At 47.0% G+C, this 23260-nt stretch overlaps 1 protein-coding gene across 1 annotated transcript; it reads left to right on the forward strand.

Moving 5' to 3' along the window:
* The first annotated feature begins 8952 nt into the window (after positions 1-8952).
* On the forward strand, positions 8953-11642 carry FJX1 (four-jointed box kinase 1). Its single transcript, XM_036384995.2, has one exon. It carries the CDS (start codon positions 9411-9413, stop codon positions 10689-10691), a length of 1281 nt encoding a protein of 426 aa, XP_036240888.1. The 5' UTR covers positions 8953-9410; the 3' UTR covers positions 10692-11642.
* The last annotated feature ends 11618 nt before the right edge of the window (positions 11643-23260 follow it).

Raw genomic sequence — 23260 nt, forward strand, 5'->3', positions numbered from 1 at the left:
TGCAGTTTTACAGCCCAGAGCTCCAGCCACTCAGCAGTGTTACTCTTCCTGCTGTGCTGTTTAGCAGCAGCCACAGACTTTGCAGCTTCAAGAACCTCAAGTATTGCTTTGGGCCACTTAAGTTATGCAGTAACTAAGAGGCTTTCCTGTTTGTAGGTAAACTGGATTTCATTTAGTTAAAACACATTTTGATTTGAAAAAAAGCATCATGGTATTTTTAATAAAGTTCATTGAATATAAAAATGTTCGGGACACTTAGATATAGGGCAGATCTAGTTCCTGAGTGTAGTCCTTAAAATTGGAAGGGTCCTTTCAGAGTTCCTTTTAAATTGCATGCAATAACTATTGCTTGCTTCTGACCTTTTATTTATTCCCTGAGAGAATGCTACAGAAATACCAGATAAGTAAATATGTCACCAATAAGACATTTATTGAATGTTAATCAGGCTTAGAATTTTGAATGGTCACACTAAGATGTAGAGGGTGCAATGGGGAAAATTCTCAATGTCACCAACCCTAATCACAGAAAAATCATGAGCTTGGACCTTCAAAACTGGGTCACCTTCATGACTCAGATGTGTGCATGTGTGTGTGTTTTGATTTCTGCTTCACACCCTGTCAGACGTAAGAGTCCTGACAAGGAGCATCTCCACTGCCCAAGGAGCAGTGCTGCATGCATCACTGAAGCTGCAGAGACACAAACCCATTAGCCCACTTGAGCCTTAATTTAGGCTAATCATAAAAGTGTGCTAAGGACTGAACCTGGGCTCCTGAGCTCAGACAGGGAGCATCATTTATGCAGCTAGACCACATCCAGCCTAGCCTTGAACAATTCCAGGAATGGGCCAGCCACAGCTTCTTTGGGTGACCCCTTCCTGTGCCTTTGGGTGATCCCTTCCATCCTCACAGTGAAGTATTTCTTTCTTTTTTCCAATCTAAACCTACCCACTTTCAGTTTAAAGCCACTTCCCCCTGTCCTATCAGTACACACCCTTGCTAAAAGTCCCTCTCCAGCTTTCTCATAGGCCCCCTTCAGCTACTGAAGGCCCACAATGAGGTCACCCCAGCACATTCTCTTCTCCAGACTGAACAATCCCAATTTTTGTCTCAGCCCATCTTCACAATGGGAAATCCAATGACCTTCATGTCTCTCCTCAGACTATCCAACAGGTCCATGTCTTTACTGTGACAAAGACCCCAGAGCTGGACACGGCATTTGACGGGGGGGCGTCTCATAAGAGTAGAGAGGCAGCATCACTTCTCTTGACCTAATGGCCATGGTTCTTTTGATGCAGCCCAGGACACGATTGGCTTTCTGAGCTGAAAATATCTTCTTATATCCAGGGTCTCATCCACCAGCCCAAGTCTTGCAGGCTACTCTCAATCTGTTCATCCCCCAGCCTGTATTGTTGTTGGGGGTTGCCCTGATCCAGCTGTAGCACTTTGTACTTGGCTTTGTTGAGCCTCATGAGTTTCCCATTGGCCCAATTCTTGTCCAGGTCCCTCTGGATACATCCCACCCCTCAGGCATGCCAACTGCATTGCTCAAGTTTGAAGTGTAGCCAGGATGTCTCAAAGTGACCTGCTGAGGGCCCTCACTAGGTCCCCATCTCTCTAACTTTGGTGTTTCATCCCACAGCTTGTCACAGGCAAGCCTGGCATTATTCCTCTCCCTCTTCAAGTCTAGCTCCCACTGAGCCCCACTAGCTCCTGAGTGAAGACAGTCCTCCTGCTTTGAGAACAATGAAACCCTCCTGATGCCAGGTGCTATGTAGGCTCTTCCCCTGTCAAGATCTCCAACGTTTTGGTGGTTACACCAGCCCCAGAGCCATGTATGTCATAAACTGGGCCCATCTGTTTCTTCCAAAGTCACTGCTTGCAACTGGAAAGATAGGTGAGAAGATAACGTCTGCTCCATATTCCTTTACCTGTCCCAAGGCTCTGAAGTCTCTTTTGATCCCTCCTGAACTGTGTTGTGACTTCATCAACCTGCCACAAGGAAGAGCAGTAAGAGATAGACCTTACTCTTGTTTGAAGTCTGAAAGTGTCAGTCAATAACTCATTCCCAAGAGCAGGAATGTGTAGAATAGTTATTACAATACGTATTGCAGCCACAGTCGGGGCTTCCAGCAGAGACATCTGCTGGATAGAGTGAGGAGGAGTGCAAATCTCATCATCTGAGTCACTTAAAATTGAATAAAATAAAACCCTAGAGAATGTGGAAAAGGAAGAGCCCTCATGAGAGAGGAGTGAGCCTCTGTGTGGCCTGATGCAAAGGACTATACTGTCACGTGAGATGGAATTGTACCTGTCCCCAGAGGTAGGGCTGCTCCCCACGTGTGCCTGGAGGTTGTATCCTGTATCCTTCAGGATGTTGCACATGATGATGTGTACCCTGCCTGCTGCTGCACAGCCCTCACTGCCTGAGTGTCAGGCCAGGGATGCCCCTATGGACAAGCTCTGGGCTCCCTCCAATGCCTGTGTGGGTAAGAGGCACAGAGAGCAGAGAAACCCTGCACCATGCAGGCACAGTGTAAGACTTCCTCTGGCAGGACCTGTGGGTCAAAGGAGAGGGACTGGGACACTGCTCCAAATTCCTTACTGCCTCACCTGGCAGCTGCATGTAGGGGCAGAGGATACCTTCAAGGAGGGGAGAGGCTGGAGGAAGAAAAGCAAATGTCCAGGGATTTCATAAATTTCTTTTTTGTCTGTGTCTTCCCCCTTCAGCACTCTTGGCAGCCAAAGAGGGTCCTCTGGCCTTGGAAAGAACTCAGCTGCCTCTCCAGGCAACACATGAGAGAGAAGGTCTTAGGGGGCTGGAAACTCAGTTTGCTGTTTAAGCTGGTCCTTTTCTCTGCTTCACTTAGAGACAACTGAACATCTGGATTTCCACTGGCACAGCTGGGGGTTTTACCTTAAGACTTATTAGAACAGTTTCACTGGCAGTGGAAAAGCTGCAGCTTTTTAGGACTTGCTGAAAATTTTTTAAGAAGTGTCCTGGGTGTATTTTTGCAGTAGAAGCTGAATGTTATGACCTTTTTTTTTCTTTCTGTGACAATAGTAACTCTACCTTTAGACTTTATTTTTCTAGTCAAGTCTGGTCCACTTCAGTTTTTAACTGGGCCCATCACAGAGCTAAGTGCCTGGAGAACACATTAAAATGATGATATTTTTAATAGTGATGGTATTTAACCCCTGGCACAGCTTACCAGAAGGTGATGGAGGCTCTCTATCTAAAGACAGTATCTTTCCAAACCATACATATTTCTCCACATAAAAACTCATGGCTTTGCAGGAGGGTCAGGAGGAAAGAAGGCCCATGGGCTATTATCAAGGTGGTTTGACCTTCTCTCTTCTGGAAAGACACTAAATTTGGAGTTCTCCTCTCTGTTCTGTTCTGCTACAACAGGGCAGGTTCCTAGAATTACTGTATTGAATAATATTCTTCACTCACATGTTTTGGCAGCCTGAAGGAAGAGAGAAGAAAACTTATTGATATAACTGACATCAATATTGTAGGCCATGGTGTCTTAGCTTTCAGGACACCCTACTTGAAAACAGAGGCTATTACCTAATGTGTTATTTATCCTCTCAAGGGGTAATTACCTTTTCTCTCCCTAAATCACCTCAGCAGTTTCACTTCAAGAGGTCTTGAACCTCTTTACCTCCTGATCTCAAAAAAAGGTATATTTTTAACATACACAAATGGCTAATGTTTCCCTCTAGAATGGACTGTATTTGAGGGTGAGTGGTGATCTCCCAGAACTGTTCTAATGTGCATGCTGAGAGTTTCAGTGAGCAGCTCACCACTGTGCAGCTTTGCCAGTTCAGATCAGCCAAGGATTTCCCCCAAGCCATGAAAAGCAAGGCCATCATGCCTGATGTTGCTCACATGAAAAATCCCCCCAGCTTAATCATCAGCTGTCGGGAGAGGCTGGGTTGTATTTGTATAATGGATGCTGCTGACCTATCAATTCAATTTATTTCTTTCATGACAGCTCTGCAGAGTCTGCTTGTTGGAGACCCTGAGAGCGTCAGTCTGAGCATAACACAAATGTCTTTCCATCTTTTCTGCTCACTTTTAATGGGGATGAGAAAATATCCCCTAAAAGACTTTGCATCATCAGGCACCTGACATATCTTATGAACACTTTTGAGAGCCAGGCACAAGAGCTCAAGTACTTACTCATTTATTGCTTTGATATTAAAAACAGAGAGTCCCAGAGCACAGGAGATATAGGTTCCATTATATGTACAGAAATTGCCTAGCTTCATATTCTGCATGGTACATCAGATTGAAAAAAGTCTACAAAAAACCAAAACAAAATAAAACAAAGCAAAACAAAACAAAACAAAACAAATCTTTATATAGTCCCATATATCTGAGAGCTTTTCTGTGAAATCAACAACAGAGTCAAAGCAACAGTAAAGCTTCCAGATTTCTCTATTCCAGGCTGAGACAAGTTTGCAAATACTTCCAAAAATTGCCAACACGCCTGCAGGGTAACATCTCTAAAGTACACCTCCCTGATATGAAATGCAGAGCACCTTAACTTCTTCAGCCCTCCCCCAGTCACAACCAGCTGCAAATCCTGCCCTTCAGTTGCTGGAATCTCATCATGAGGGATGCATCTTTTAGGCTGAGAAATACAAATCCACCTTGACAGAGCCAGTCAGGCATACACATGGGCAGTGCTGCTGATAGGTTTGTACCAAGCACTCCCAGTGTGAGAATAACTACCGTGAAACTAAGCAGCTTTTTGCACACTAACTTGTTGCCTGTATGGTTTATTCCAAACTCCCCACCTTTCCCCAGGAGAAACAAGCTGTATTGGCACTAGCAGTGTTTGAAGGTAACCCCAACAGCCTGTTGTATGTAGCTTTGCAGGCACAACTCTTCACCCCTAGCCAGCTAGTCTAAGTAACTTCCTTGCAACAGGAGGAATTGAAACACACAGGCTACACTGGCAAGAGGATCTTGAGCCTGCAGCAGAAAAAGAGCCCTGCAAATGAACCAGTGTAGGTTACTAGGGTGAGGAGAATAGATACTGCCCTGATAGAAGCTCCTGATGCCCACATTCACCCCAACCCAGAGACTCAAAATGCAAAGAGAGAAATGTCAAGTGACAGGAGAGTGCAGCACTGAGGAAGCAGGGGCATGGTTTTGCTCCAGCCTGTCTGCAGCAGCTTTCACAGCAGACCCAAGTCCCACAGGTGGAGGCACACTGTACCATGTACTCAGTGCTCCTCTCCCAACAGCAATCTCAAGAGATCCCTTTAGAAATGGCTCTCACTGGTTTGGGAGTTCACTGGCACTAACTCACTGCCAGGAGCCAAAGGTGCTAAACAGGGGTGGGAACAAGCTATTCATGCACAGTTGGGGAAATGCTGGATAGAAATAGAGGTGCTTGGTAACCTGACTGATAAAGAAGAAAGAGTGCAGATAGAGCTAGAGAAGTACTCAAGGTGGGAACAAGCTGTATAAAAATGAAATGTAGAAAAAATGTGCTGGAGCAGAATAAAAGGACTCTATTCCCATCCTACCCTGGGATCCTGAACCCCAGTGTAGAGTATTTACAAGGGCTTCATGTGTTGTGCTAGTGAGAGAGATCCCCATGAAGCAATAGCTCAGGCTCAGCCCCTGCAGTCTCCAGGAAAGGAGCTCACAGCCCTGCTGTGGTTGATGTGGCAGTCACCAGACTGGGTAACTTGGCATTGAGATGTGCTAGGTGTGGCTTTGAGTATGCAGTAAAACCAATGTTGAATAGAAAGTGTCTGTCAGTACTCAGTGAAGGGAGAAAAAATTTCATGAGCCTGGGAATTACTGGAGGGGGCTGAGTAATTTTGGTTGTCCAAAAAGGTCTGTGCTGGGAAATAACTCCCATGCAATGCCTCTGCGATGTGGGGGCGGAGGCGCTGTACTGAAGCCTTGAGCTGTGGGAGAGCATCACTCAAAGATATGCAATGTTAGCACAGGCCAGAACTCGCCTGAGCCAGAGGGCGCCTGCTCATGGCTGGAACAGTCCTCCCTGCAGCAGGCTACAGATGCATCCCCTCTGTCAGCTGCAGCTCCAGCCATGGAGCAGGCTCCTTGCTGCCTTGGAGAGCACTGGTACACCTCTGGGTGCTTTGGAGGTGCTAATAGTTTCAGGCCCTGGTGCAATAGAGACTCACTCTGTGCCTGGTTTGCCAGCCTTCCTTGCCAAGCAGAGACTGTTAGCAGAAGCAAGGCCACTCAACTCCAGCATAGATACAGTGTCCAGAAAAATAAAGTCCCCATCTGCTTTTCCATGATCCTAATCCTATCAAAGCCCATTAGAGTTTGGCATTTGTCTTGAATGCAAAATAATTTTCACTGCAGGGGAGAAATCCTCAAGTCTCTGTTCAGTTCCTGTTTCTTCTGCCTTTATTGGGAAGAATTGCTGTCTGCAATGAGAGACACTCCACTTTACTGAGAAGGTGGGTACTGGGGTGCCAGGAAGAGAATGAGCAGAATAAAACCTTCACTAGACTAAAAACAGTGTGAAACACCAGCAGTCAGGTATTCTGTGAGCCTAGCTTTGTCAGGCAGCTAAAATCAAGTCAATGTAAGAAACAACATGGGAAAGCCAGAAATTATTTTGTTATCTTTTCTCTTGCTAGGATTCTGGGCCTGGACAGTAGCCAGCACTCCCTTCCCCAGTACAGGGCTATGAGCCTGGAGACTTTCTCCTTTATCTCTGAGCTGCTCATTGCAATGTCTGCAAAGCACTAACAAGACATCTGATTGACCCAAATATATCAGTGATCACAGTTTCAGGAATGCTTAACATGCTGTAAATTGAACAGTTTGGCTGATGTTTAACCCTCTACCAATTGTCTGGTTTTAAAAATATTGCAGCTTGTAGGCAGGATTATTAGCCAGAGGGCTGGCTCAGCTAAACTCTGGCTTGTATTCCTTTCAAAGAGTGCAGCGAGGAGGCAGAGTATTTGGGGGAAGTGATGTTTTCCCAGCTTTTGATTTAAGGGTGTAGTCACAGTATAGCCTGTTGATTAACTGCCTAACTTACAAGAGGCAAGCTGTAATTGAAATTAATGTCATGCATAACTTGGAGGTTATGTCCACCTTAATAACACGAAATCTAGTGTCCTTATCCATGGCAATGGTTCTTCTCTGGGGTGAAATCCCAGCGCAGACACTGGCAGCTGGATGCTCACTAGAAACATAATTCACCTGAAAGAAACACAAATTCATATAAAGCAAAATACATGTCCAACCTACGTATGGTGTAAAATTAGTTTTTTGCTTTCAATAATTTTCCAGCAAGCTAGGAGTTTTCTTAAACCTATTTCAAGCTAGAAAGTGGCAGAGAACAGAGGCAATTCTTTGTCATTTCTTGGGTAAAAATACTGTTGGATAAAAGCCTTCTGCTCAGAGTAACAGCACTGTTCTCATCGACCACTGTGAAGTGTAGCAATCACCAGCTCCAAATCGCAAACCTGGCGTTCACCGCGCAGCTCCTGTGGCTTCAAAGGGCGAAAATGTAAAGCGTCATCTGGCAATAAGGCTTCAGGGTGGGAACAGCTCGGGACCCGAATCTATGTCGCTATTATGATTCCGCCCCGTGCCGGCGGTGCCGCCGGCGGCTGCAGCGCGGAGCCGGGAGCGGCAGGAGGTGCTGGTGCGACACGGCCGCGGCCGCACGGAGCGGCGGGGAGGCGCCCGCTGCGCTCTGCCCGGGAATTTGAGGCAGAAGACAGGCAAAAAAGCGAATTCGACTTCTGCTTTATCCTCCCCCCCCCCCCCCCCCCGTTTTCTTTGCGTTGTTTGTGGTGGTTTTGGGGGTTTTTTAAGGTATTTTTAAATTTTATTTTGTTTTGGGTTTTTTTTTGTGTATAACTGTGTGTGTGTATCTGTGGGTTGTTAAGGTGTGTTAGGCGAGATTGAATGTTTTAAACAAAACTGTGAAAAATAAAGAGTTCCCTAATACTTATATTAAAAGAAAATAAACTGTATTCCATACAATCTGGAAGACTGGAGTGTGGCTGAAAAACAGAGTTGTTGTGATGCCTCAGAAGAACAGAAAGAGTTCAAGAGACGAGAAAGGGAATTTTTATCTTTTGCAGTAGTTAAGATTCTGTGTGCAGTGGTTTGGCTGCACTGATCCAACTTCAATAACTACTTTGGAGGATAGCCACGACAATGATAGCAAAAGGGAGAGGTGTTTAATCTCATTCTGCTCACAAACGTGTTCTCTGCAAGAGAAATGCCCAGTAAAATACTGAAAGAGCAGAGCTAAGCATCTTTGGCTTGAGAAGGCAGAAAAATTGAAAGGGGGAATAGAGCAATAGCTACTCTTCTAAACACCTCACAGAGACACAACTTGAAAAGAAAGGCTGGCGGCCGTTCCCTCGGGCAGGATATCCCGCGAGGGGGGCTAACCCCTCTCGAGAGGGTTAAAATGCCAGGCAAAGCTGGTCCGTGACACACCTGGTGCTCGAGCACCGCGCACATCCCGGTGACAATGGACGCAAAGGGCGCTGCCCTCCCTGCAGGCGAGCCCCCACCGAAGCTCCGTGGGGTCTCACCACCGCGCCTCGCCCACGGTCACCGGCGGCCCTGCCGGGCAGGGAGCGCCGGCATCAAGCAGCGCTGTGCGGGTGGGTCCGGTTCCGCTGCCGAGGGACAGGTGTCTGTCCGGGTGTGCACCGCGCGGTGCTCGTGCTTGCAGCGATCCCTTTGTGCAACCACCTGCCGGCTCCCGGCCCCGCGCGGCGCCGAGGATCGGGGTGATGGAGCGGAGGTGGTGCCGCTCTGCCGCTGACCGCGGCGCGACCCTGCCGTGCGGCCGTGGGCGGGAGGCGGCGCGGTCGCGCCCGGGGCTCCGCGGCCGCCCGAGCACCGGCGCGGGGGGCGGCCCCGCTGGCGTGCGTACCGCCTTCCCCTTCCCCCTCCCCGCTTTCCTCCCTCGGTGTGCAGGCTCCTTTGTGCTGCCTGCAGCGGCGAGGAGGAACCGGCGGGCCAAGCGCCCGCGCCGCCGCGCTCTCCCTTCCCGTGGGCGGGCGCCCGGCTCGGCTCCCACGCCATCCGCGACCCTTCCGCCTCTCCGACGGGGCTCTCCGCCGCGTGTGGGACCGCCACCCCGCCGCGCGGGCCATCGCCGTTTTAAGCGGAGGGCCACGCCGGGAGACGGGGCGGGCCGGGCGCGCCCCCCCGGCTCCCCCACGTGGTGCGGTGCCCGTGTCTCCCGGCCGCCGGCGGAGCTGGGCGCACACGGCGTGGGGCAGCTGCCGGGGCTCGCCTGCTCCCGTCGCCGCTGCCCGGGCGGCAGATCCGGCCCGCGGCCATGCGCCAGAGCTGCGCTGAGCGGCCGAGCGGCGGGGCTGCACCGCCGCCGCGTCCCGCGGTAGCGGCGTGAAGCGCCGTGAGGATGAAGCGGGCGAGGCGGGCCGCGCCGGGCCCCCTGCCCGTGCTGGGGCTGCTGCTGCTGGGCGCCCTGCCGGGGCTCTGGACGGTGCTACTGCGGCGGGAGGCGGCGGCGCTGCCGGAGCCGCGGCCGCCCGCCGGGCAGTCCCCGGGGCGATGGGGCTGGGGGCGCTCCCCGCCGGTGCGGGGCGAGTCCGGCGGCGGCGGGCAGAAAACTTTTCGGACGCTGCTGGCGGTGCCGGCGGCGGCGACGGACCGGGAGGAGCGGGACGGTGAGGAGCGGCTCGCTGTGACCGACTCGCAGCCGCCGGCCGACACCGCCTCTCCGGTGGAGCGGGGCATCTTCTGGAGCCGTGAGCTGGAGGAGCAGGTGCCGCCGGGCTTCGCGGCGGAGGAGGCGGCGGCGTGGCTGGCGGCCGCCCGCGCAGCCCGCGTGGCCTCGCTGGAGCGGGGCGGCTGCGGGCGCAGCTCCAACCGGCTGGCGCGGCTGTCGGACGGGAGCCGCGCCTGCGTCCGCTACGGCATCAACCCGGAGCAGATCCAGGGCGAGGCGCTCTCGTATCACCTGGCCGGGGTGCTGGGCATGCAGGAGCGGCTGCCGCCCATGGTCCTCGCCCTGGTGGAAGCCCGCGGGCGGCAGTGGGAGCCGGTGCGCGAGGAGCTGCGCGGCTCGCACTGGGCCGAGGGCGCCGTGGTCAGCCTGACCCGCTGGGTGGACAATCTCACCGCCGTGGTGGCTCCCGCGCCCTGGGGCGCCGAGGCGGGCGCCGGCCGGCGGCTGCAGCCGCTGTCGGCGGGGGAGCTGGTCGGGCTGTCGCCGTCGCAGCTGGTGGAGCTAGTGCAGTGGAGCGATCTGATCCTCTTCGACTACCTGACGGCCAACTTCGACCGCCTGGTCAGCAACCTCTTCAGCCTGCAGTGGGACCCGCGGGTGATGCGCCGCGCCACCAGCAACCTGCTCCGCGCCCCCGACGGCGGGCTCGTCTTCCTGGACAACGAGGCGGGGCTGGTGCACGGCTACCGCCTCCTCTCCATGTGGGACCCCTACAACGAGCCGCTGCTGCGCTCCGTGTGCGTGTTCCGCGAGGGCACGGCCCGCCGCGTGGCCGAGCTGCACCGCCGCCGCAGCGCCGCCGCCGAGCTGCGCCGCCGGTACCGGGCGCGGGAGCCGCTCTGGGCGCGCCTCGGCTTCCTCTCCGAGCGCCAGGCCGAGCTCCTGCAGGCCCGCGTCGACTTCGTGCACCGCCACATCGCCCACTGCCGCGCCCAGGCCGCCGTGCTCTGAGCGCCCCGGGGCCGCAGCGCTCCGGCTCTCCTCCGCTCCCGGGCAGCGAGGCTGACTTGGCCCGGCAGCGGCCGCGGGCCGGAGCTGACCCAGTCGCTGCCCCGCAGTCGCTGCCCCCGCAGTCGCTGCGACTGCCGGGGACGGGGGAAGTAATGGGCTACCTGCCTGCCGGGGCTGTCGAGAGGAGCGATTGATTCGCTTTCTCAAGAACTCTGGAGATGCAGAACGCAATCGCTGCCCCCAGAGTTGGAAAAATGAGAGGGTTCAGCATCTTCAGTTCCTTAACTCTCTTCGTGCACTCGCCCTCATAAGAGACCCCATAGGAAAGCAGTCGTCTTTTGTCTGGATTGGGGTCGAGTAACTTGTTTCCTTCCAACGAAGGCAGGCAGAAATTTTTTTTATATATTATTCCTTTTGCAACGGCATATTTAAGTATGAATGTTGATGTTCATAGACCAAGAACTGATTGCACAATAGGGGAGCCCCTAACTAGCAAAACTGCCCTATTTATGAAACTTGTTTCCTACCAGTTTTCTTTAACGAGAGTGAACCTTTCCACTGATTGTTAAATCTTGTTGATGAGAAGCGTATAGGAAGCCCATATTCTTAGGTTTTTTGTGGATTCATTGGGTTAAACTGCTCTGATTTTTAAGGGTTTGCTTGTAATCATCATAATTTAATCTCACCAGTAAAGTAACTGACTAATGGGTGGCACAAGAAGATCTCCCATTTTTAAAAAATGTTGTTATGTGCTAAGACTTTGACACAATAGTTAAAGTGGAGGAAAAACTGTTTCATGCACTTTACTTTCACTTTTTAATATTTTTTTTATAGAAGGCCTTTTTATTTTACAAAGTCTGCCTTTTATGTACATTGTATATGTTCATAAACTTTTCTGTAACATACTAAAGAAACTGATATTTCAGTAAAGTGTGTTAATGTTTTGCCTTCTGTGGCCTGGATGTTTGCCTGAGCTTTGACAGGGAAGCATGCATCTCCTCGGTCTTTCCTGCTGGGTGATGGAGGTCACCACTTCACAGCTTGTCACTCCACTGAACAGAATGAACTTTTACTCATTCCTCTGAGGCAAGGAGTGGTAGAGTTAAGCTTTCAAACACTACTCTCATTCCTAGGTGTCCCTGAAAGGGGAAAAGCTCTTGGAGCGGCTAAAGTAGAGTGCGTGCTTCAGCTGAATAGACATTTATCTGGTTTTCAAAGCCTAAAATGGACTGCCTGGGCTAACCCCGAGATAACTGAAGCAGTTAGCTTCAGCAAGCTGACCGAGCTGGTGAGGGCTAGCTGTCAGCCTTTTTGGGTGCTAGGACTGGATACCAACCTGGCAGGTCATGTCAGCTGTTCCTGCTCCAGAGGCTTGTCCCGGGATGGCAGTTGCTTTCAGTGGTGTTCATACTGTCTTCCCATTTTGGTTATCTTTGCAATGAAGAGATTGAGGCAGAACTGAAGAACAAGAAAGCTTTTTAATCATGCTGAAGTAGTTGGGGGGGGGGGGGGTTTCCCTACAGAAGTTCTGTTCTAGGGCGAAGTAGTAGCAGTGGACATACAAAATAAAATATTGGCATCTCTTGCTTTTTTTAAATATACCAGTCTTCATAGAAGAGGCCATTGTATGGCTTGAAATAATGCCAGAATATGGACAAAGGATAAACTAATCCTTTTTAGACCCCTAATGCCAGTATATATCCTGGTATAAACAAACAGCAGCATAATCTCTTCTACATCTGGACAGGCAGCTCTTGATGAAGGCAGCAGCATGCCCCAGTGGCTGCTGTGCAAGTAGGTGCTGTTTTCAGTGCTGAGCACTAACCCTCCCTTGAACTCAGGGAGGGATGTGCATTCCGACCTGCAGGAGGTCTTTGGTCTATTAATATTCATTATTTAGATTAAACTTCACATAAATACAATTTTGTTGGCCATTAGTGTTGTTGGGGGGGTTGGGGTAGTTTTTAAATAAGACAAGAGTTTTACAAACAAAAATAATGGTTGATTAATTAGATATGTTAGATAGTGCATCTTTGTGTATGAGTATTTATTTCAAAATGTCCCAGCAGCCTGCAAGACTAGCTTTCATTCAGCTGCTGAACTGTCAAGGCTCTCTATTGAACTTGTATTTATAGTTCACTGCATTTATCTCTACGAACAATGCACAGAATCCCATGTGACATTCCCTTGTCATTTACATGATAATACACAACTTAACTGTAATTGTTAATTCTTCTTTAGCATTGCTTTGTAACTGGAATGCAGCAGTTTCTGTAGCATTCACCTCATGAAAATATATTTAAATAATAAACTGCTGGCATACATTTTAAACCACTGTGAAGAGCAAACTGTTGTGCCACAAGCATCTAAAGTTTTATTTCTGTTTAAGTACTTCTATAGTTATGGCACAACTGTGGCTTTGATGGCTAATGAGAAGTAAATCTCGTTTGCAATGTCTTTAGAGCCAGAGCCTTGCTAATTACCTCTTTCAAGAAGAAACATCATTTCCTATTTGGTGACTGGTGACTACCTCAAGTTATATATAAGTTTATATATAAGTTACATGTTCAAAAATGGTGTAGTTGTAGGTTGGTGTGAAACTAGAGATACTGTGCTAGGGAAGAAATGCCCTGGGAAATGTGTTCATTCAAGAATGATGGACAAAACTAGCGCAGATGGATGACGATACTTCATTCTGTTGCTCTATTTTATTCTTCTGGTGCAGATCATCTTCTGTAAAAGCTTTGAATTATCATTATATTAAGGCAAACTTGCTCTTTTCTGTGTGATTTCTTTAAGGCAAACAGTGCTTTGTGAATTAGTGGTCTCACTAATATGTGCACTTTTTGCACGTATTTTAGCTGTATGTGCTGTGTTACGTTTGACTATCCTCCTGCAGAACCAAGGGATGAAACTCTGTAAAGCTTGATGTAATTTCAGTGGCACTCCTCTAACCCTGCTTACTTCCAGCAGAGCTTCCTTTGAGTCAGAGAAATCAGGCAGGCAAGGAAGGCTGAGAACAGGAAGACTTCAGGACCTGAAAGTTGTGAGTAGAAGGTTGTCAGTAGTAGGATCGGCAGGTTCTGGCTATGCATTGCCAGCAGCTCAGCAGCACTTTACCTAAGGCTCAAGGAATTGTCTGCACAGTCTGAGTCAGAATGGGGCTGTAGGGCTTTAGACCTCACTCAGCAGACCACTTAAGGATGCACTTCCCGATGCTTTTCACAGACTTTCCATGAAGTATGTGTTGAAAGGTGGTGCCTTGGTCAAATGTGGCCTCTTGCACAGACCTGAAGAGGCTGGGTGAGGGTCACAGCCCAGATGTGGTCTGGGTCTGTCCAAAGTGTGAGACAGGAGGTGCTTAACTAAGTAAAGTAGATAGGAGACCTAGGTGCTTAACTGGTAACACAAGCTTCAGGGGGAAAAAAACCAAACCAAACCAAACCAACCCAAAACAACAACAACAACAACAACAACAACAACAAAACAACAGTAAAACCCCCAAAACAAAACGGGGAAAAGTAGCTAGAGAGGATTTAAATGCACTGCATTCGTTCTGTATTTCTGTATGTTTCCCCAGTTAAGTTCAAAAAAACTCCTGATTTTTTTCTTGCATTGGCATCTGAGGAGGCTTGTAGGGTTAGGTGGTTGCTGCTATTCCCAGCTTGGGTTCACATGGGGACACTCTCTAGCACAGTGAAGGGAGGACCGAGTTCACAGTTTCTGAGAACTAAAGGATATCAAAATTGGCTACCGCACCCCCAGAGTGCACTAAACAGCAAAGCCTGTGAATTCAGTGGGGCTCCCACTTGGTGAAAAAAGCAGGAATGTTGTTTGCAACATAAATCTCCTTTGCTTCTCTTTGCTTGCATCTGAAGTAGTTTCCAGTATGGATTTATTTTCAGTGTAGATTTCTCTTTGAGAATTTCCTTCACAGCTTGGGAAGCTCTTCCCAGTTGCAGAGTTCTCTTACCTCTCACACAAAGCAGCTGCCCTTGGGATGGAGCTGTGTTGACCTCTGGTGCCACACTTTGCTGCCCTGCTGAGGCTGTGTCAGCCCATTCAGAGGTTGGGGAAATAGCTCAGGGCCAGTGGAAGACAGTGAAAATATAGTTAGTAACACTTTGACTCACTGGTTGTACAGTATGCTCTTGACACCAGTGTATTCTTTTGCTTTCCTTTGAAGTTTGATGCCTTTTTTAATGATAATAAACTTAGAATTATCTCACTGACATTACTAGGTGGTCCAGGACTGTGAGATAGGAGATTATATTAAAACTTAATCCCATTTTGCATGTTATTCCTACTTTGCAACCACAGCATGAAATTTAATCACTCCTTCAGAGCTGTGCTCCCTAGGTTAAATGTGGCAAAGCTCCCAGGAGAAGGGGCTGGGCTGCACAGTGAGCAGTGCCTGCTGGGCACCCACAGAGCTCCTGCTACTCTCAGTGACCTAAAAACCTTTTACCTGGCTGGCTTAGGTCCTAATAGAGCTCTCCCTTCTGAAGCAATGCATGCTTATCTGAGCAGAAGTTAACTTCCCAATGGGGTGGTTCATGTATTTTATTGTGAATCAACCAGTGTTTTAACAAACATTATCAGTCCCATACTCAGGGACTGTTTAATCTGAGTGTACTTTGGGTATGGGGCAGAAACAAGGCGTTACACCTGTGATGCCTCAACACCCTCGTGTGCTGTGGCTTCCACTGCCTGCTCCGGGGCTGGATGAGTTTCTGGGAAAGAAGGACACACACAAGCCTGCATCAGTCAGGGCTGCTGCTGTGTCCAGGTGTGAAAGGAGCTGTGCAGATAAAGGAGACTGATTCCATCTGAAAGAAAACCAGTGCTGTACTCAAGGAAAAGAGCTCTGGCTGGATTATTGGAGGGTGAACAATAATAGGACTAAGAAAAGGGTCTGACTTTGCAAATGGTTTTGCATTGGATTGTCTGGTTTTGCATGATTCTGCTATTCAGCCACTGGCTGTAGGGTTTGGGTTGTGGGGTTTGTGTGTGTGGCACTTGCTCCATTTCTGCAAGAAAACAAACACAAGGGAAGACTGACTGCAAAATGCAGTGAGTGCTGATGCAGGGGAAATTGAGCAGACATCCTGAAGACCCAGACCCTTCCAATTCCTATCCCAAGGAGGGATCACAGGTAAGGGGATTTCAGGTGGAATGCAAACAGAATGCAAGCTGGTTACAGGGACAATTAGACAGGGAAATTTAATTGCACTGCTAGGATGTAACCATGCTTTTCCAGCCTCTGTCACTTGGGCTTTTTAATGTGACACACTGTCAAGCCAGTCTTTGGTCTCAATCCAGCAGAATGTGTTTTATAAGGAGTATTCAAAGGCAAAAGAAATTTTAAAAATAAAAAAAAGATGTAGAGGCACTTTAAAGCAGGCAAATTCCATCCAGATGGTGGGACCAAGCAGCAAACACCCTTAGATGAAATTGGATGGCTGCAGAGATAGTGTGTCCCTGCCCCAGCCCCTTTCTCTACCTTCTGTGACAGGTTTTTTGCAACAGCCTCTGAAATGGGCCTTTTTGACAGAGTCTGTGTCACAGAAGAAGGAGAAAAAAGTGTGGAAATTTTTGGCATTCCCGGTATGGAGGACCTGCCTTTTCCCTGTGTAGACCACTGGCAACTAGTGATCTTGAAAGAATGGGCTCATTTTTAAAATCTCTCCTTAAATCATTTTGTTATCTGGCAGATTTCAGCCTGTGTAACATTATGTATCCTCAATGATTTTTATTGCCTTCAGCATTTTATTTAATATTATTTGCCAAAACTCATAAAGTACTTTACCCATTCTGAGTTTTTAGCAGTTCCCCAAAAACTCTCTTTTGATGCCAGAGAATCCATTATATAACTTTATATCCAAGTATGTAACAGTTAATGTTTACCCAAACTATTTGAACTAGAGGTTGCTGTCAACCTTGGGGCATCCTCAGATCTTACACCTGCAGCTGTGTGATGGTGAGGATTAAGAGGTTTGGGATTGGTGTGGTTTTGTGTGAGTGAGGCTAGAGTGGTCTCTTTGCTCCTGCCACTGCCTGCTCCTTATGTTCCCCAAAAGTATGTGCAGGAGTTAAAATTACTGTTGGTCTGTATGGCCTATGGCTTAGGTTGATTTTCCTGTTTTGACTAAATGTAGCTGAAGGGCTTTGTTCTGAATAGTATCTCCCAGAACACAAAAAAGAACTGTTTTAAGTGTTATTATCCACCATGTCCTGCCTCCCACCACCTACCCCTCCCTAAAAAACTCCCCCTTCTGCCAAAAGCCTTCTCTCCTCATGGTGGAATTTTTAAAAAATGCATTGCAGTGAAGCCAGACAGGCATTTACCTCAAGTGATAGCAATGCAGTAATGCCCCCCAGTAATGAGGTAAGGAAGAAACACATTTTTTATCAGTGTCTCCAGCCTCAGCACAAAAGAAGGGAGGTGTATTTCTGCATAATGTATGTTTCAGTCAGAAAAGTCATAATTATTTAATGTCCCTGTTTTGCCAGTTTCCTTTTTGTGTCCTGCTGTGGGGTAAAGGGCATTAATAAACTATGGTTTCAAGCTGCTGTTGTGAATATTTTTTGGCCATACATGATTTCTTGCAAGCTAGAAGTCTGCTCCAGAATTTATTTATTTAAGTGATTGTAGTGAGTTAATTTGCTTTAGTTTAGCTGGGTCACCTTTATCACCCCTAAAGTTTTCAATGTCCTTTACTGTATTCAAGCTAAGGGGAGGTAATTGCTTCCTTTGTTTTTTTGAAAACATGCAGGATTTGCTTATCAGTAAAAGAGTTAATTTTTATTTTTTAACAGTGCAGTTCAAAGTAAGGTGGCAGATTATGGATGAACCTGGGTGCAAGGATCTGAAGGATATTAATGGTATTATTTTCTTTCACACCAGCTACCCCGCAAGACAGCTGCACAGTGGAGTTATTCCTGGTTTAATAGCAACCAGAGATCAAAATTAAACCCTCTGTTTGTGATTTGTTAAATGCAAGTAACACACTAAAGCATTTTCTGATTTACAGCCCTGCAGGCATAAGAACATGAATTTCCCTGCAGTTTGGATGCAAAACCTGGTCATGAGTATATCCACAATGTGTTATTTAAAATATGTTTTTAGAAACGACAAGGGGAACTGACAGTGGAGCCTCTTGCTCCTTTCTTTGCTGACTAACCCAGCAGATTGCTGGATCCCAGCTAACCAGAGCCGGCTGTGAGAGTCAGGATGACAGGAAGTTTTGAGACCTCCCCTAGGTTGTGCCAAAATTAAAGCCATCATCTTCTAGCTCATAAAAACAATGAAGATGAGTGGTTGGAGCTGGTATAGTTAAATGGATGCTCCTGGGTTGCCTTCTGTTTTTCTGTAATCCCAGAATCACAATGGATAAGGTAGGAAGGGACCACTGGAGGCCATCTAGTCCAACCCACTTGCTCAAGCAGGGTCCCCTGGAGCATGTTATTCAGGATTGTGTCCAGACAGCTTTTGAATGTGTCCAGGGAAGGAGACATTCTTCTTTAAAAACACAAAATAAATAAGTACCCCTCCTTAGGTTTCTATTAGTGCTTCAGGTGATTAAAACTAAATTAGAAATGTAATTCACTTATCAGTGAATAGTCCAGATAATGCTTTTACTAGTATGTTGCTCCTCCCAGTCGAGATACATAAATGAGGTTTTGTCAATACAAAACAGTTTTTGTCAATAATGAGGCTCCAGGCAGTTTCATTTCCTAAACCTCTCCAACACAATCAGGGTGGTGCAGTAACTACAATTGGTATTCCTTGAAATGAAGCCATACTGATACAAATAATTAAAATTAATCATGTATTTTATAAAAGAGAATATTTAAGATTTTTTCCTCATGAATCTGAACAAACAGGCTACAATTTTTCCCTGCTTTCAGACTGTCAGGTTTAGCTCCTTTATGCTGAAGGCAGAGGAGACAACTGCTTCATGTGACAACATCTATTTCCAGTTAAACAGCACAGCAATTCCGTCTGGTTTTGCAGTGCTTTTGGTGACATCAGGAAGGTTGTCTCTGATCAAAGAGGCATAGGACAGGTAGGCTACTTACTGAAGTATGGATCTAAGGCTTGGTTGCTTCATGGGTGATATACTGATGCTTTGTGAGTGTATGGACAGTTTGGGTTAGTATGTAGATCCCTGTTGTATATGCAGTGTCAGAAATTGATGTGAATTGTGACACTAGTGAATTCAGGTGTTAGAGAGGTTCTGTTTTGCACTGGGAGAAGAAAACCCTTAGGATCACCCCCAAACAACCATCTCCCTCTCTTCCTCCACCTCCCCTCTCTTTAGCTGAAAATAGATTTGAGTCACAGAGCAAGCCAAAGCAAATTCAGGCAGGATCAAATCAGGCAGCCCATGAAGCTGCAAGGTCTGTGCTAACCCCAGTGTAATTCTGTGTCAGCAGAGTGGCAGCTGGCGCAGAGGGTGGAGCTGGGATCCTCCAGGAGCAGTCACCCCGTCTGCCACAGCACCATGCCACAGCTCTGTGCTCTGTCTGGCCACATCATCAGCTGTGCTGGGGGCCAGGAACTGGGACAGACACAGCTCTCTTCCTACACAAGAGAGAACCTGACACATGATCTCTAGCAGGTACCAAATGGCAAAAAAAAAAAGTTGTTGCTGTAAATTTGCTGATGCAATGTATCTTCTTGCTCCAGACATGGTGCTTTTCCCTGCCAGGATCATTTTCAGCACTTCAGCAGCTGCTCTTGAGACATAGTTTGACCTCAGAGGTGGGAAGCAAAAGTAGAAGGATCCATCAGGAAGAAGGGAGACATCCTGCAAGTGAAGGCTGCAGCTGTGAGCAGCTCAGCTGAAGTTTGCCAGTGGAAATGCTGGAATAGGGACTCAGCCAAAACATAGAGGTGGGATGGCTGCTTCTGTAAGAGGCTCAGCAGAGTCCAGCCAGCAGGGAGGAACAGGCTCCAGTCAACTCATCTGTTCTGATGGCATTGAAAATGCTTAAATCCGTATTACCTGGAAAGAGAACTAGAGTGTATTGACTCCTCACTTTGTTCAAAGTGCTCAACTCCTTTTCTTTACCATCCAGGTAATTTTTGCTGCTGTCCACACTTTGCTTCAAGTTCTCAGACGTCTCTGATGTTCACACATGCTGGTACATGTTACGCAAGTCTGCTCGCCCCAGGGTCATGCTCCCTCCTCTTTGCTCCTCTGCATTAAGAGGACCTACCCACACACATGGTGCCCCAGAAACACCAGCTAGGGTGGTAAGAAACACATGACATGCTCTTTTATGTTGAAATGCAAATAAGTGTTTTTCTCATTGTAATTTTTCAATCTGCTGTCATTTTAATGATACCCATCCATTTATTTCAATTCCAGCAACTATCAGTATGTTCAGAGTCATCAAGAGAATTTTTTTCTCAGAAAGAAAAGTATACTCACTGAAAAACTTTAAAAATTATCCTGCCTGATATGAATTACTCAGAAAACTTGTTAATATTTCAGTTCTCAGTTTGCATAATAGCTGAAAAATATAGGTGTGCCAGATGGAGTCTTTTATGCATTAGAAATTACAGAATTTTGACTTCTAACATTTCAGGTGTGCATACATCTTTCTGAAATTGTTGGGAAAGAGCATATACAAGAAAAGCATTTCCAACATCTCTGAACAAGTGCTAAGTCTCAAAGATATAGCATGGATTCATAATAAAGAATAATATTCATGCTTAATGATAATGACATGAACCATTCAGAGACAATAAATTTGGTGCTAATATTGATGATATGCTTTGAACTTTTGCAGAACATTTCATGATGGATTCAAAGCATTTTATGAGGATGAGTTAGGCATCACAGTGCTCTTGTGGCATGTGTCTTACTGCTCTCATGTTACAGAGAGAAAAACAGGTATGAAGAAACCATGAGAGGATGTTTCATGGCACAGAGCCAGAGCACCCAACTTAGCAGGAACACAAGGCCAGTGATGGGTGAGCTCCAGCACTGAAAGTGGAAGTGAGCAAAGGCAAACCTTGCACCCATGTGGCCAAGACTTGGACACAGGGTTTTTTCTACCAGCCATGCTGTGCAGGCAGCAGCACTCTCTCACTTCAGTGGTGCTCTCGATGCTGCTGGCTGGCAGGAGCCTTCACCATCTGCCACGGGCAGGAGGGGCCCTTGTTTGGGGCCCCTCTGGGGACCCACTTCCCCAGAGCTGGCAGCTGGCAGCTCAGGCTGCCTGTGCTGCTGCCAGGAGCCAGCAGAAAGTTCACTCCTGCTGCTTGGCTGCCCCTGCACCCCTGCCCTTGACAGAGCAGCACAGCCACATTGAGGAGCTCCCCTTGTTTCCCAAGAATGCCAGACGGGTCTCAGGGTAAAAAAGAGGGATTATAGATACAAGCTTTATCCTTGCATAACTGCAAGTAAAAGAAAACTGTGATGTCTTTGTCTCATATTTCTCCCAGAGTCCTTGTGTGACACATGCCTTGAAGGGCAGTGATATGAATTCGATGGAATAACCCAACTTCAAGTACTGCTCAGTATCCAGATGAATTATTGCTCTTCCCTCCCATATTTAGACCAGATCTTTCTGTTCATAATGAGCACAAATGTGGCATCAATGTCTCACATACCTACATCTCTTGGCTTCTGGGATCCTGACCACAGAAAGATGGCTTAATACACAGCATTAAAGTATGCTATAAAATCCATGAGGTTTTACCCAGCAGTGCTGTATTAACTGCACAAATTTTATGAGAAGACTGGTGCTCTTTGTGCCTGCCTTAGCTAGCAATCAGACTGAGCATCTTTGGATATTGTATTAACAGGAGACCAAGAAGAAGCTCTGTGCTGGTGAAGCTGTTCAGGTGAAGCTTTTCCTCTCTTTGTACTGTTGACCCAGGAATGTTGACCCAGGAAGGCTTGAAATGTGCAGGTGGGAGCTTGCACAGGGATTAGTCCAGTGTGATGCTCTCATCTCTCTGGAGTTGTCTCTGGGCTTCTTGTAGAGGGTGGTGTCCACTCCTGCTTGTCACTGGCCTGACCAGGTTTCCTTTACCTCAGCAGGGGCACACACAGCCCAACAGCACAGCTGATTATTAGCTGTTCCTGGAAGAACAGAGTTTTAAAGCTGAAATTTGAAAATTTGTGACTGAAGGAGTCAGTGCAATGCTATATATTAGCACAGAAATGTTCACTTACAGGGGCATGGTAATGACTTGAACAGATTTGGTATTTCAGTGCCATTTTTTCATGTGGATGTGGATAGATATTCAACTAGGAAATGGTTTTTCCACTGCCTTGCTGTTGGTGTAGGAATTTGCACTTTGTATAGATCCTAATGACTGTAAAATTAAACCTTACAAGAAAAGTATAGTTTAATGCATTTTACTCATACTCTATTTGTATAAATAAAACCCTAGGGAGAAAGCAGAAGAAAATCAGGCAATTTTATGTTGTTGACGACCTGATTCAATCACTTCAAAATAACTGGGTTTGAAAAAGAAGACCAAAACCTTTATTAAGACAAAGGAATGAAATTAAATCACTAAACATAGGTGAGCCTTCTGTATATCATCATGTACCAAATACAATTTTATCACAAATATGACCTAGTATTAGCAAAAATTTTGAGCATTCGGGAACACAGGAAGGACCTTCTTTTGTATTAAACCACTGCAGCTTGAAAACTGATTTTCTAGCTTTCTACCAGTAGAAGTCAGATGAGAATCATATTTAGAATATTATTAGACCGAAATATAAATGTTTGATAATGCTTGGAAGGTTTTATGTTGTTGTCATTTTGTTGTGATTTTTTTGTGTGTTTGTTTATGGTTGGGGTTTTTTTTGGGTTTTGGGGTTTTTTTTTGGTGGGGTTTTTTTGAGTGAGGTATTGGGTGTTTTTTTCCTATAATTACTTTTTGAGACTGACTTGTTTGAATGTTTGTCTGTTGAGAGCTGCTGATGAATCTGTTAGTTTGCATTAGACTGTGAGTACTGTCTGCTGAAATAAATCTGGCATTCATATTCTCCTCACAGAGCCTCAAGTTTTGCTCTATCAACACTTTTCTTAAGTTCACTTCATTAAGAATTCAATATGACAGGTTTGCACCTGGGGGCAAAGCCTGTTCCCTTCCCTCCCCTCCTTCCCTAAAACCCCAAGTCTTTAATTTTCCTTTGTTCAGGATAAAATGATATGTAAAGTATGTGTTGCCATGGATGCAAAACTGAGAGCCTATTGATCCTCCCCTTTACCAGGTAGATTTCAAGCAGAATATTTAACATCAGAGGGCACTATGGCATGGATTCCCAGACAAAGACAGATTGGGGCAGGAAGAAATGACTTTAAAATTGAAGTTCCCATAGCTCAAAAGTGTCCTGGTGAAATAAAGCAACTCTTATGCCCCCTGGGGAAGCTGCTGGACTTGTTCGCCGTGTGCTTGGCAGCATTCCTCTGCCTGCACTCGTTCCCCTCCTCCTTGCATTCCCACAATGCCAGGGACATGGTTCATTCCTATTTCCCCCCCAGACCCACTCAGATTTGAGCTGTATCCCAGATAAGAAATCTGTTGTGCG

This window comes from Molothrus ater, chromosome 6 (genome assembly GCF_012460135.2).
Source record: "Molothrus ater isolate BHLD 08-10-18 breed brown headed cowbird chromosome 6, BPBGC_Mater_1.1, whole genome shotgun sequence".
NCBI classification, from domain to species: Eukaryota; Metazoa; Chordata; class Aves; order Passeriformes; family Icteridae; genus Molothrus; species Molothrus ater.